Source organism: Amblyomma mixtum, chromosome 9 (assembly GCF_055824585.1).
Source record: "Amblyomma mixtum isolate Tamu chromosome 9, ASM5582458v1, whole genome shotgun sequence".
NCBI lineage: Eukaryota > Metazoa > Arthropoda > Arachnida > Ixodida > Ixodidae > Amblyomma > Amblyomma mixtum.
The window spans coordinates 5921636-5937211 of NC_143020.1; the positions used below are offsets into that span (position 1 = coordinate 5921636).

General features: G+C 45.1%; 1 protein-coding gene across 1 annotated transcript; it reads right to left on the reverse strand.

Moving 5' to 3' along the window:
* Positions 1-3291: 3291 nt before the first annotated feature.
* On the reverse strand, positions 3292-14920 carry LOC149328161 (uncharacterized). The gene is made up of 5 exons (XM_089561509.1): positions 14813-14920; positions 14304-14464; positions 8304-8386; positions 4781-4870; positions 3292-3446 (listed from the first exon to the last, which is right to left on the reverse strand). The coding sequence occupies exons 1-5, from the start codon at positions 14918-14920 to the stop codon at positions 3292-3294; spliced, it is 597 nt and encodes a 198-aa protein (XP_089417635.1).
* Between the last annotated feature and the right edge of the window lie 656 nt (positions 14921-15576).

The following is a 15576-nucleotide window of genomic DNA, read 5'->3' on the forward strand; positions in this document are numbered from 1 at the left end:
TCGTTCAGAAAAATGGAAGAAAGGAGAAAGATATCGTGCACGCTAGCCGTTCACTGTCGAAAGCCGAGGCCAACTATTCGACCACCGAGAAAGAATGTCTCGCCATTCATTGGGCCACGTCGAAATTTCGCGCCTACCTGTACGGACGACCATTCAAGGTTGTGAGCGATCACCATGCTCTGTGCTGGCTAGCCAATTTGAAAGATCACTCGGGCCGCCTTGCTCGTTGGAGCCTGCGCCTTGAAGAATTCAACATAACTGTGGTCTACAAATCTGGCCGCAAGCATTCCAACGCAGACTGCTTGTCGCGAGCCCCCGTCGACGCAGCACCGGAAGCGGAAGACGGCGACGCTTTCTTAGGACCGTTAAGCGCCAGCAGTTTCGCGCTGCAGCAGCGCTCTGATCCTGAGTTGCAAAGACTAGTTGATTATCTGAAATGCAAGACCGCATCGCCTCCCCGAGGGTTCAAGCGGCAACTGTCGTCCTTCGTCTTTCACAATAATGTCCTCCTGAAGAAGAACTTCGCGCCCAACAGGACAGTGCATCTTATTGTCGCGCCCAAAAATCTCAGGTAAGAAATTATGCAGGCATATCATGATGAGCCGACTGCAGGGCATCTCGGGATTGCTCGCACGTTGCACCGTATACAGGAGAAGTACTATTGGCCGCTGCTAGCTACCGACGTTTGCCATTACGTGAAAACGTGCCGTGAGTGTCAGAGACGCAAGACGCCTCCGACTAGACCAGCCGGACTCCTGAACCCCATACCACCGCGAACTAAGCCCTTTCAGCAAATAGGGATGGACCTCCTCGGCCCCTTTCCGACTTCCTCATCAGGTAACAGGGTGGTCATCGTGGCCACGGACTACACTACCCGCTACGCCGAAGCAAAAGCGTTGCCTAGTGATACCGCAACAGAAGTTGCAAAATTTTTTGTCGAACAAACTCTCCTGCGACACGGCGCCCCCGAAGTGCTCATCACAGACAGAGGAACGGCATTTACAGCGGAGCTGACGCAAGCCATTTGAAACTACAGCCAGACAAGCCATCGGAGGACAAATGCCTATCAGCCACAAACCAACGGACTCACAGAACGTCTGAACAAGACCATCGCAGACATGCTCTCCATGTACAGGCGCGGACAAAAGTAAACGGAGCACGCAACTGTCTTCGAATATTTTTCACGCGTCACCTAGTTAAAATTTCCAGCAGTGGTACCCGCATACTGGTAGCGCAGTTTGGTCGACTTCCTTGTAGACAAGCAACGGTTCTTCATTACCAATGGAGAAAACGTGATTGCACCTCGTACGCAATAGCGTGCTCCGTTTACTTATGGCTGCGCCTGTACATCGACGCCGAACACAAGACGTGGGACTCCATTCTGCCCTACGTGATCTTCGCCTATAATACTGCCGTCCATGAGACATGCCGTCCATGAGGTTTACCCCATTCCAGCTGGTATACGGCAGGAAGCCCACGACAACACTCGACGCAACGCTCCCGCACGTTTCCGACGAAGACAACCTCGATGTAGCCGCCTGCCTTCATCGCGCCGAGGAAGCCCGAAGACTTGCGCGCCTTCGCATTCAAGACCAGCAGCACACCGACGCCCGACGCTACAATCTGCGCCGACGAGACACGCATTACAAGCCAGGTGATCGTGTTTGGATATGGACGCCAGTTCGCCGCCGTGGATTGAGTGAAAAGTTTCTGCGACGCTACTTTGGCCCATGCAGGGTTCTCCGTCGCATCGGTGACCTCGACTATGAAGTCATCCCCGACGGCACGACAGCATCTCAGCGACGCCGCACACGCCCGGAAGTCGTACATGTCGTACGCCTGAAGCCATATTATGAACGCTAAAGGACTCGAAGTTTGCATTCTCCGTGTTTATTTTCATTTTAAAGCATCCAGACGATGCTTCTTTGAAGGGGGGTAATGTCATGTATCATTGTAGCGTCCGCTCGTTCGCGCAAGGCCGCAGAAAAGAGGTGTTATCATTTTTGTTCGTGACGCTAGAAGCGAGCGGACTAATCTCGATTGTTCACAGCCATGAACAGCTGCATCTACGTGTTTCTAGATTACTCTAGATGATTTCTACCTGTTATCTCGAAGTTTCCTTGCCGGCTTTAAATTGAACGTTGCCGTGAGCAGCGGGCATTCGTAGTTCGATGACTGACGAGCACGTTTGTTGCTTACGCCGCCGCCGAGTGATTCAGTTCTTTTGCTGGCGCAAGTCAGCCCAAATAAAGAGCTTCGTTTTGCAAGGCTGGTTGCTGTTTTCCTGCCTGCTGGACTGCCGTCACTACGTGACAATATCATGACGAATCTCCTCACACTTCAAACAAAATCACTGCAGTGTTTTTCTAACCAGCTCTACTGGAATTAGGTACGGTCTGTGCAAGCATTTGATTCAAACAACATGTCCCTGGTGAGAGCTACTCCGTATTCTTTTACACCCAATTACTGTACTTTGTGAACGGAGAAAATTACCTTTCCCTTAAGGCGATAACATTATTGATATGTCACCAGAATGAACTTAAAGTATCTGTTTTTTTGTGGGCTCATACATTCGATCGATTTATGAGTTCGAACGAAAAAATGCGCAGCTGAACGGGCGATATAACTGAATGATAAAGGTACGGTTTACAGAATAAATTAGATGCATACAGCAGAGAGGTAATCGGGGCTGACGATGTCATGGATGCAATAAATGGAGTTATTTGACAAGGAAAGGAGTTATACTAAACAGAAGACAAAACAAGTGGTATGCGGAGCGCGATTCATCAATGAGGCTCGAATAAAAGTTAAATCTGCCGAAAGCGTTAAATTTGTATTCCCGCAAAATGTGATCTAGTTTGCAGCAACCAGAATTTGGCGAATCAGATTGGAGATTCAAGCCGAAATGAATGCATAGATGTTTTGGATGTGAAACAAAACACAGTAATGGTCGATGCTCACGTAAACGACGTCTTCATGTCACTTGTATATTTTACGCGTTCGCTAGTATCTCTGCCCTCTAGAATGTAATTAAAAGCCCCGAACTGGAGTCTGATATCATAATATATTGTGTGCTTTGTAGAAACAACACCATGGTAAGTAAGACTGAAATATATTTCAGCGCTCTGAGGTAATATCAGTTCTGCTCACGAGTTTGGCAACTATCAAAGCCAGTGCATTCACCGGTCATTATTCATACGTATGATACCCAATTCAAGGCAAAAATTGATTCCCAGGATTTATTTGGACAGCATAGTATGATGGAGTACATCACGCGTAGTTTTGAAAGGGTCACCTGTTTCCCCTTAAAAACCGCGAAAGGAGCTGTTGGCAAGTCGGGTTATAGATTTCGATGCTATCTCGGGGGCAGTTCTCCTGGTAGACTCTCCGGCATTCCGGTGGGACGGCTAGATTCACTCTGCTGTGTGTCTGGAGAAGGCGGCAGCCTGTGTAAAAGACGCAGCAAGTAGAAAAATTACCAGCGTTGGTGTAGAAAAGCTGCAACACAGCTTGATGTGCGCCACAGTGCCCAACTTTGGATTCATTTCACACATCTTTGTTGCGCCATCGTATCGCTGAGTGTTAGAATGTTATCTCGATTCGCACTGTCGTAATTCGGTCGGTGCAAACTGATACCCCTCGTCAATGACTTCCTGTCGTGAGTGCTGAGTATAGATTAATTAAATCCAATGAAGCTTTTTTCAAATTGACTGAAATGCTGACGTCAAACGTACCCGAGGGTGCATTTCATACCAGTGTCATGAACATATAGAAAAAAATACCGATGTATACCTCCATGCTTATTAAAATAAAATTTAAATGCCTATTCTGAGATTGTGTGTCGCTTGAAGAGGAGGACAGGCGTATAATCAGAGGAACATGCTTTAAAATTTATTTTCATAATCACCGTGAACTTATAAGCGCGTGTTGAATTTCTCGCTTGTTTTATGTTTTACCAAACCCCGTACTCAAATGTTCAGTTTTGTGACCATGGTCAGCTTAAAAGCGCGTGTTCAAGCATTTCCTTGCTTTTACTGACGTCATGCACCCATCCCATAGTTGTTTTTGGCAACGATCTAGCGAATGCCTTTCAATAAATGTCACCATTTATTGATGAGGGAGGTTTAAACTTCCGGGAAGTGTTTCAGGTCCGGTAGTGGCACCGGTAAGGTCTATAAGTCAATATTTATAAATGTTTCTTAATTACAATGTAGTTTCTAAAACATAAAGCACGCTCTGAAAATCTTTATAACTTGGAAGAAGCCATGTTCACAACGACTTCAATTGCACGATCTACACTGTGGTAATTTGTAAAACTTATGACATCATCTAACACGCATTGTGGCCCATGTAGATGTTTTTTTATTTCCGAGGAACTCAGATTTGTCGCATTCAAATTTAAACCATGTTAATTAAAGTTGGACTGTACACTGTAGCGTGCATGCAAATCTATCGTTATATCCTGTTCTATGATGTGTCTGTAAGATGTAGCGCTCGGTTTTCTTACTTCTATGCGCTTGTTTTCTTCTCAAGCAATATACACTCTTCTCAGTAGTTCTGGAGTACGATTGGCAGAGCTTTGGTTTTTGTATCCAGCAGCACGCTGTCGTTTTTGATTCAGGTTATCAGACGAACAACATGTATTACAGCAAATATTATTGCAGGTATTGCAAGATAGCTGCAGAAATACACGACGATATGCAATATCTGTGAACTGAGTGACCAGTATAAATTTATCTATTTTTGTTCCCGCCTGAGACAATTGGTTCTTGATCCTCACCTTTTTCCAACGAAGCACTAGTAGTAACAAGGATGAAGCACCCTTGGAGCTGGTCCGCATACATGACTTTGAATAGTCTCACTTGGCCACCTACCAAAGCCATTCCAAAAGCAAATGAATACTCATAGTTATTAAGAGCTCTTGAAGCCATTGGTTTTTATTTTTTTCGTTGCAACTGAAAAATGCAGACCAATAGTTACGGGGCACAAATTCTAGACATTGATCAAGCATCCTGTCGAGAAAACATAGCTTCCAGAGCTTTTAAAATAATCTCATTCAGGACAATTAAATGACCGACTGAACAAATCTGTCCGCTCTGAAATCCGGAGAACTAACATGAACTTCTTTGCCACTACATGTACACGGATGGTAATGTATTTTACTTTAGTAGGTATTCCACACACTTGTTTACAGCTTCATGGCTTTTCCTTTCGTTACATTTGCTATAGGAGAGCAAAATTCCGTACGTAAGATTTTTATCGATGACTACTATATGCAATAGAGAGGATAACACGCAGCAACAATTAGTGCGCGAAACAAAATACTCTCTGGTGCTAATTCTTTATGTATTTTTTACTCGAAAAATAACTGAGCGCTACACTTTGGGACGGGGACACAGAGAGACTTAGCAGGACAGGCGCTGTATATGAAGCACTCACTAATTCCAGCTTATTTTTATTAAATCTGACAGCTTAACTTGCTGTTTGCCTAAACGACAAGGCTCAAATCTGTGTCCTCCTAACATTTTTAGCTGACCAATGAAAATATTTCGGAAAACACATCCAAGAGAACTTGAAATAGGAGCTATGTTTGCAACGCTAGACAAAGTGAACTGCGAATCAAAACATCTGGCCACAGAAAAAGGCGCCACTTTTTATATGAAAAATAAAATTTAGATCACAGTAAAAAAAATTTTACAACAGAAAGTTGCTAAAGTCGTGCTGATTTAAATACTTGAATTTTTAATCACCAAGAAAGACGCAGTGCAGGTACAACATTTTATTAAAAAGTCAAATTCACGATGCGCTCCCCGTACGCATGGGGCTTAAAAATTTTGTAAATGTCTCAGGAATTATCTAATGATAAACTACTTTTGAGGTCTTTATCCAAACGCACAAAACTTGAGGAAAAGGCAAAAAGATGTCTGAAGTTTGAAAGTTTATGTAGGAGTGATTTGAAATGCTATACTTTTACAAATCAATAAAAGAGTTTACTATTCATGCACGCAATTGAAAGCGAAACTGTCAAACATAGTTATGTTTTTCTGCTGTCGCGCTGCAGCATGTTGATGCAGACCTTCCTCACCCACCCCCCCCCCAAAAAAAAAAGAACGAAATGCTTTTAGTGTTTGCTGCGGGCTTTGCTGCGGGCTGCTTTTGCTCTTGCTGCGGGCTGAAGCAGTCTAGCCAGTAAGAATTGCGTCGAGTTTTAGAGAGCTCTGTGGGTTAGCTGAAAAAGCTGTCTAGGTCATTTCAAATATGTAATTCAATATAACCAATCGCAATTTTGGCAACGCGGATCACACTTTCATACCACACATATCGCTTCTTGAAAAGTATTTCAATAGTACAGCTGTGGAGCGAAGCAAAGCGCATTCCGGAACTTCAAATCGCTGTTGAATATACTGCACTACCCTGCATCAACTAATATGCGATCGAGCAATAAAATAGGAAAATCCCCATACTACAACGACTCCAAAATTCACCGCATGACACACTGCTTGCGGAAACGTAAAGAATACTATAAATCTCCGCAAACGCGCCTGGTTTTTCACGTTTCTAAATAAAGCAATGTGAATTTATTTATTTATTTGAAGTTACCCTCTTGGCCCAGAGGGCATTACAGAGGGGGAGTGATGCAGTGGAAAAAAAAAACAGTGCAACAAACGTAACAAACAGTTCCAAAGAATGTAACAGAGACAAAAAAAATTAACAGAGGCTAATGTTATGGCACAGTATTTCGGGAAAGCGGGATAAATAATAAAAAAAACGACATATACAAAAAGACAGCCAAACTGAATACAGGCGTTAACAGGGGATTATCCCCGGGGCTCGGGGGGTGACAATCTAAAAACTAAACAGAAAGCACTGACATTGTATGAGAAACACAGCTAACGCGTGTAAGAAACCACTAGTGGTCAAAATTATATACCACAGAATCTTCTGAATGCTCTTTCGAAGTTTTCAGTGCCCAGTCGTCAGTGTTTAATGGCAGCATTTCGAAAAGAAGCACGGTATTACTACGTCTAGGTTATCTGTGGTCTGTAACTTTGGTAGCATTGCGTGGTAGCCCAACGAAGCTTGTCCGCTTCGAGAGAGAGCTGGTAGGAAAGTCGCACCAAAGAGATTCACAGTGAGTGGCGCTAAGCCACAACACCAGAAGACGTATGTGCGATGCGCACACAACTGCTCGATTTTCAAGGACGCATAACACACCGAACGCTGACACCTGCGATGCTCAGGGCATATGACCCCTGAGACAGGCGCACACTAATGCGTGCAGTTGCCGCGGAAAAACAGCACAAGTGACTGGTGATGACCTGAACGCAAATAACAAAAAAAAAACATAGTTTCCGCAGGACTTGGGGTTTGGAAAGGCATGAAAATGAGCAGCATCCTATCTGAACTCCCCCGCCACTCAACAAGAGCAATCACGCGTCTTGGCAAAGTTCAGAATAACTCTCCTCACCACACTAATTGTGTTTAACCTCGAGTCCATGACAAAAATCTCATGTTCCCAAGTGTTCTGAGATCAAGAGAGGTAAAAAACGCATTGTGTACTCTCGTACGGCTGCCATTATATCACCTTACTTTCCTTAACCTCCTGCTGCTTCCCTGAATGCTTCGCTTCCATCGAGTTTTCGAGAACAACGGGTGATCGCGGAGAAAGTGCTTTTTTTTACTTGGCCTTAACGCTGTCCAACCTGTAATTTCTTCACCTCCCCCTCCCATGAGCTGTGTAATGTCAGCGCTTATAAAAAAAAACACAAGGTGGTCTAAATATATTCGGAGAAATCCACAGCGACACCAAATTTTTTCGTGTTTCATTCCTTTCTTCATTTTATCTAGACAGAGCGGTTGTCCACTGAGAAGCAAGACAGTTACTGCCCCTTTGATTGCTTGAAAGATATTAATGCTTTAAAGGTTATAAATAATATTCAGACAAAGACAGGGGAAAAGAAGATAAAAGAATAAAAAGTGCCGTTCCAAATAATTTAGACCCCTTGGAGTTACTTACGCGTGCTGTGATCTCAGAGCACAAGAGTGGATTTTACGTTTTTACTTGACAGAACACAGCTCTCACGTCTTAGCCTGAAGCCGCGCCCTCAGGCTCAGCAGCCACCTGCGCTTACTTCTTAGCCACAGCGAATATTCATTACCTGTCGGGTGTTGCATGGGCGTAATTCTCTACGCTGCGCCCTTAACTGCACTTGCGGTTCGTTTCTTGGAAAAGACCAAGCGCGGTCAGTCAGCTCTGAAATACGTTTGCAAGGGTTGCGCTTTCTCGTAACGTGTTAACTTACCTTTTACAGTCCTATAGCTGACTGCGTTGGGTTGTACATGGCCCCGAGTTGTGGATGTAGTCAATGTGGAAACGAAGCCTTCCCTGATTGGTGAGAACGCGCAAAATGAAAGTCACTTATCATATTGTAAGCAAATGATTTTCTTCGCGGAAAAGTATTGTTGGGAAAATAAATTAAACGGCGTCTGCGCAATGGTTCGAAGCACCTTGAGAGACGACCAGCGTTATAGTCATGTATACCATCGAGGTACGTTGAGTGCCTTTTTTTTTTATTCGATACACAAAAATAGTGCCTTGTGGGCTGAGAAATAAGCGAAAAGTAACTTGCAGAACTTTTTATGCAGCACGTATATGGCGAGCGTCGAGGGAGCATTTGTAGCCCAATCAGAGTTTGTGAGCTCTGGCGTCTACTGATCCCAGAACAATGCTCTGCCTAGTCTCTAGCGGGATCTACCTTCCAGTTATAAGTCCAAAACAAGTGCCGCAAAGAAAGCTCTCAAATTTTACAGCATTCAGGGCATGTGTTGAGAAGGCGCAATGGTTTTGTATTATAACACGCTCTCTCCAAGCTTCACCCAACTACTCCTCCTTTTCGCCTTTCTCTTTTCTTCTGTCTTCATCGCCCGCGAGACGGAAAGAAGAAAGGAATGGAGGTGAGCGCCACGTATATGGATGGCTTCAAGCGCTAGACGATTACACGAAACCGATTGACATCAGGGTAAAAAAAAGCTAGCGTTGTAAAACACTTTGCACAGGCTTAAGCTGACCTGCTTAGCATGTAATTTGAGCGAGAGTTTTTATACGTGATGTGAACCTCAGTTCGTTAGAGTGGGTTCATACTGAAAATTCAGCGCAAGGACACTAGGGCTGCTAGTAAGCAACGAAAATGAAGTTGAGCTGAGATTACTCTTGCTGGGAGGCAGGTTGTTTACTTCGTCTTGTAAGACGGCTTTGAAACGACATACGCTCTTTACAAGACGAGACTACAACTGCGTTTTCTGTGTCGCGGCGTATGACACCGAGCGGACATCTCCCAGAGGCCGTAATAAACTTTGTATACACAAGGAACTTTCTGATAAGGTTTCTTCTACGAAATGTAACAAAGGTATTTAAGACTGGTAGTCAGCTTCCTACAGAACTGTAAGGTCCCAACACGAATCGGTGATGTAAGATTACAACATTTAGAAATGGGAAGCTGAGGAACTCCAGAAGGAGAACATTTATCATCACAATTCTTCACTAAGGCCCTAATGAAACTGCCTGAAATACTTAACTGCGGAATGAAGATAAATGGGCCATATATGCATATTATATAACTAAATAAAATTATGAATCATCATAATGCTACACAAACGAGCAGCTACAGAAAGCTGCTGAGGTACCCTAGAAATACGCAGAAGAATGTGGACCTAGGCGGTCACCAGGAAAGTTAGAGCTCATTTAGGAGAAGCATCCTTGCAGAATACCAAACATACCAGTCTAGTATTAGCATCGGTTTAGGAAATCACGTAACAAAAACAATGCGCAAGACCAGAATTTTGGTCTTCAAATACTAGAAGAGGTTAGTAGTCTATAATCACTGCAGAATATGACAGAACTGCCCACATACTAAGGAGGGTGTTGAAACTAAAAAACAGAACCGATAGGATGAAAGAAAGAGACATTGTATGCTTAACGCAGGCGCTCGTCATCAGGAGGTTAGCATATCACACACCACGTAATACCATTGAACGGAAGGAAAAGATGAAAGAAATGCAAAATCAAGAAAGTTTACAAACAGGCGCTTGGGTCATGCCAAACACGGCAGACATGCAGTCACAGACATGAAGCGTTCATAACAGCCGTGAGGAAATGCGATGAAAACACCTCAGCCAGTGAGAAGGCTACCACAATTATGCACAGGAAGCAGCATGCTCAAATTGACATGCACACAAACCAGAACTAGCCACCAGATAGGAGGAACACATACCACGAGAAGTTTGTACAGAGATCAAGATCCCCAATACATAGAATTATGCACCCAGAGAACTCACCTACCTACTAACATGTTTGATAGCACACAAGTATTATACAGCGACGCAGTCAAATATGAGGAGGAGAATTCGATGAAAATAGCTGTATATAAATGCGACCTCAACATGAGCACAAATGCCACAGTTTGCAAAACTCACGCAGACAAGCAAGAAATCGTAATAGCTGCAGCCATCAAGGCAAGCGGTGCCAACCAGAACAAAATAATCTTATCAGATTCACAATGGGCATGTAGGAAAACATGAAATGGAGAATGTCTACTAAAGCACTAAATATGCTGCGGTAAGGAACAAAATAAAAGAGGAACAAGAATAATCTGAGCCTTGTTGCGACCTGGGTAGCATGTCCGGTGACCGGAGATGGGACGAGGAGGATGGGAGACTATGTTCGGAGGAAGGTAACGAAAAAGTTTATACACTTATTTACATTATTTACAAAGGGTGACTGAGAATGACTCTCAGTAGAAGGGAACTTCTTTGTCGACCGGAGTCGACTGGGGCTAGCAGGCTTTTTTCGGCCACACTCACAGCCGAGTTAAATATAGTTCGGATTCCCCAGATCCCTGGCTGGGGAATAAAGTTCGAAGAGCACTGTCCAATCGGATGGACCGAAGTAGACGCTGGTGTACCACCCACGGCAAGGGCGGTGCGGCTGTTCCACTCTCTCGCAGCTGGGTCGATAGGAAGGGGTAGATGCTGACTAATCCCACACGGCTGGAAAGGAATCTCCCGCAGTCTACCCGCAGGTGAATGAACTTGCTTCCCCGCCGGATGTCCAGAACACGAGTCGGGGACACAGCCGTCTTCAATTAACAGCCAGCGTGACTGGCGCCGCCACGTCGCCTCCGCTTCCGCTGTGGTTGCCGCTGACAATGCCTCCTGCGCCTCTCCTGCCTTCGCCGCTGCTGCCGCGGTTACCTCCGCTCAAGGAAGTCCGCTGCACTAATCCACTTTGGCTCGGAGGGGGCATCACCAGCACCCCACTGCACCACCGCCGTCGCGAGGTTGTCGGCCTCGTCGATTGTTCACGGTTGGTGCTTGATCGGGCCCACGTGGTCAGAAGTACGGTCATGACAGCCTCATTAGACGAGGCCATTCGCAGGAAAAACTCGCATACAGCACCGCCCAACGATTTCCAGGCCTGGCTCTGTGAGGTGGTGGTGGTGGTGAAAAAGCGTGGTGGTGATATTTATTCAATATATATACGGAGAGATGTTCGGGGATTTCCCCTAGTGGGAAGCCTCCTTACATTCTAATTGGAGCGCCGGGTCCGGGACTTCACTGGTAGAAGCCGCCATCGGGTCCCCCTAGCTCAAGGACCGCTTGGCCTGGAGGTCGGAACATCCGAGCAGGGCCGCCTCCCAGTCCTCTGAGGTAGGGTCGGGTTTGGGGAAAGGGCTGTGTTCTGCTGACAGGCCCATACCATGTGGTAGGTATGAGCCACCTCCCCGCATTGCCAGCACCGGCCAGTGACCATAGGGTCGAAATGTAAAATGTCGGAGGAGCACGCGTTCGTCTGCTTTCCCAAGCCCTTTTGCCGGGGCTGGGTAGCGTTGATGGTCATGCAGATAATATTTCAGAATTTCACAAAAGCGGAATAAGGGTTGCCCCGCATCTGAGGTATGAGTCGGTATGAGGTACCCGGGAGATGAGAGCTTCGGCAGCCGCGTGTGCGACCTCATTCCTTCGAAGACCCTGATGGCCTGGAGTCTAGGTGATGGGTTTAGGGATGGGTTCTGCATTGTTTCTTAATCAGTACACGCGCCTCATGCAAACAGCATCCGGCCTGGTCCTTGTGGCTCATTTACATATACAACACATGCCTAAGGAACTAGAGAGGGCCCTGGTACCCAAGCTATGGCGCTACCACGCCCTAGTACGCCCACTTCCCTCTAAGATGGACGCTCATACTCACGACGGTCGCTGCACAGCCCGAGCACTAGTGCTGGCACGCAACTATAGTCCCAAACACAGCATCTTCTACGTAAATATCGCCGGCCCTGACCGCCGGGGGTGGTTCACCCACGCAATTATACACCAAGACAGGCAGGTGGACGGTTTGAGGTTTATGGCACCTGCCCCCTTCTCGCATAGCAGGTGACAATTACATTGGTCATCGCAATTTCTGCTTCTAAGCACATAACCGACTCCCGCGGAGTGTGTCGAAGCTACGCAGCTGGTCGCATAGCACCCCTCGCTGCATAGTTCTTGTGATGATACTATGAGAGAGGCACCCCACTGAAAGCCGGGGGCATTCCCATGTTAACGAGAATGAAATATCCGCAAGTTAAGTCCTCGACTAAACAAGAATTAACAAAGAGATGCGTGCATACACATGCCCTCAGCTTGGCTTAACGCGCGAGATACCACCAACAAACAGTTCATCTCAACGCATGCCCGATTTGCAGAAAGCACCCAAGCTTATACCACTACGTTTGGCAAGCCAACAAATCAAGTGATACAAAAATATTAAACCGGACATATCAGCAATAGGAGCAGGTTCTGTCTAGCTCGGACCTCAAAGACCATTGGAACCTATTCATCAATGACCGAGAGGTAGCAGCCTTCGATGGTGTCTTGGTCGCAGTCGACCACTTATGCTACGTCGACTAAAATTACATACAAATAATGTTATTACCACTAACGCCACCACCATTACCACACAAAGCGAAAGGTAAGGCAATGCGCATACAAGCAATGTCCTGCAAGTTCTTCTTTTATTACGGAGGTAAAAGTCACGTCAAGAAAGAACTGAACAGGTGTGAATTCTGCCCTGAAAATAGTTTCTAACCATAAAAAAATAACGCTAAAATTATGAGAAGCCTAACCCAAACTATGAAGAGGTCATACGTCGCATAATACTGCGGTTATGCTCAGACAAAGAACAGAGAAACAGATGCTTTTGCGAGCTCACGTATACACGCCATCTTATTCGTTCATTCACTATTCCTCACAGTAAATCTGGGAGCATCAAGCGGTTGTGAAAGTGTTCCCGCTTACATCCACGCGAAACGCACATTCGCGCGTCATGCAAATCGCACCTGTTCCCTGAAATCGTAGTTTCATCGCCTATGCCAAAAACGCAGCTTTGATGAGCCGAGGACGCTTTCTCTTGTGCACGGCTTGATCGGCTTCCCGTTCAGCGCCGCGCTGGTCAAAATATTACCTGTCATGACCCATTATTTGATGTTGGAAGAAACAACCAATCAACAGAAAAAAAATGAAAATAGCTGCAAAGTTTGATCTGGGAGGACCGCGTCGAAGCGCATGCGCAAGAAGTATTGGTGCAAGGCGAGTGGGCCGGACAGGATACAGAAAAGAGGGCGGCACTCAAAAATCTAATAGTCTCGCCGGCTGCTATGCTCCGTGCTATTGGGCTAGTGGAAATTCATTCACCCGTTAAAATTTTTGGGCGTGGTTATCTGCTGCTAGGACGTCTTTATCTCTACAGCAGCGAAGAAAATAACAAATGAATCTTGTAAACTTCACTTCACTTTACTGTATTACCTTAAAGACCCTCAGTTAGGGGGTATTACATAAGCGGTGGGTACAGATAGAATCAAACTTTATGTGCAAAGATGTTATTTGTTAAATATGGCAGTTATACAATTCAAAAATTTGGCTGAGTGAGGAAAGAATGATGCAGCAAACGTTGTGGTATAAATCTGTGGACGGGAAACTTGCAGGGGATGACCAAGGCGGAGGGAAATGCGTGCTGGAGGGCTAATGTAGGGTGGAATACGCAATGAGCTGTAAAAAACTTCTGAAATAAACACATACTGGCGATGCGATGACGACAGGCAAGGTTTGTTAGGCTCAACTCCGCTTTTAAAGATGATATGCTGATATCATATGAATAACATGAATGAATGAATCTAGTGGCTCGGTTCTGTAGCGATTCTAGTGATGTTAACAAATAGATTTGGTTAGGGCTACAAATGAGGGATACATATTCTAGGATGCATACTCACACTTGATTTGCTCTTTCGCCGAGGATGTAGTAAACAGCGTAGTCGAAAATACCGAACGGCGTCTGCCGTACCTTTTTCATGGCCTCGCAACGTTTCGCTGGGTACAATGCCCGGCTTCGAGATTGTCTCTTCACGAACAGGAATTCCTCGACAGCGGTCATCTGAAAGCTCAGACTGTGAGAGTATTTTGTGGGAGAGTGGGCATTGCATTCGCATGATACACGAACATAACTCCATTTTTCATGGTCGCAGGTAATTTGACATCGTTGCGTGCACGAAAAGAGCTTCCCAGCAAATAGCACTGGTGATCGTAAGCACAATAAAAAAGCACTGAAACTAAGCTCCGAAAAATAACGCCACGAATTTATATGTTTGTAAAACATATGATCGCAATGCAACATTTGCCCAGCCGTTGGCTGTAATCTACCATAGTGTTCGAGGATCTAAGGCTTTCCCGCTTATATTTTTTACATTCTGATTCCAATTCAATCGTTTAGACGAACACTCACAAGTCTTGCATGGTGGCGCCGAACATTCCTCGGATGGTCCTCATAAGGAATGCTAGAAACTATTTGCGCGGCAACGAGCACGTATATGGCCAATGAGATAGCTAGCATTGTGCGGTCTACTTCTTAAACAATATTCCGTGAGAGGTGTCCTTAAGATGCCCGGATTTTCAGTTTTATACTTGGACACTCCACTAATGTGACAAAGCGTCTGCTACACGACGAAAAACGAAACGATGGGGAGGTATCATAGTTCACATTATAAATTCAAGCGTTTTAGAATTTTTCATTTCAACGATCTAACCAGGGCACCGCTGAGCAGATTTCTGTCTTTGGTAGCCTTTGGCAAGTGCATAATGCATGCAGATATGGGGCTGATTACTATTAGGAAATCCTCAATGCTTACATATCATTGTTGGATTCAAATGTCTGCTTGTTGGAAGTGCTATTAGAAATACCACGAAGAATAATTGCGAAGATTTTAGGCTGCTGGCTCTCTGGACATCACTCTGAAAATTTAAAACAATATGTTAAGCTGCTCAGGCAATGTTCCCTATTGTGGAAGAAATTATCTGCGAGCTTGTGTGCGCAAACAAGACTAGTGTACATGTTCGTAAACAGCACAATTTCCATTGAACTTATTGCAAGTATAATGAGTGTCGATACGCCGAAATGGTGAAAGGATCGCATGATATGAGTTCTTGTGCGAATGTAGGGGATATATGGACAGATGTGCAAGGTACAAAACTTGTAACCTATGCTGTTTT

Excerpts from the sequence above, each read along its gene's own strand:
- LOC149328161 (XM_089561509.1), bottom strand. The coding sequence starts at position 14,920 with ATGCTAGCTATCTCATTGGCCATATACGTGCTCGTTGCCGCGCAAATA. Across the intron at positions 4,871-8,303 it reads CAGCTATAGGACTGTAAAAG|GTGGCCAAGTGAGACTATTC; the intron begins GTAAGTTAACAC and ends TGGCTTTGGTAG. Across the intron at positions 3,447-4,780 it reads TAGTGCTTCGTTGGAAAAAG|GCTGCCGCCTTCTCCAGACA; the intron begins GTGAGGATCAAG and ends TCTTTTACACAG.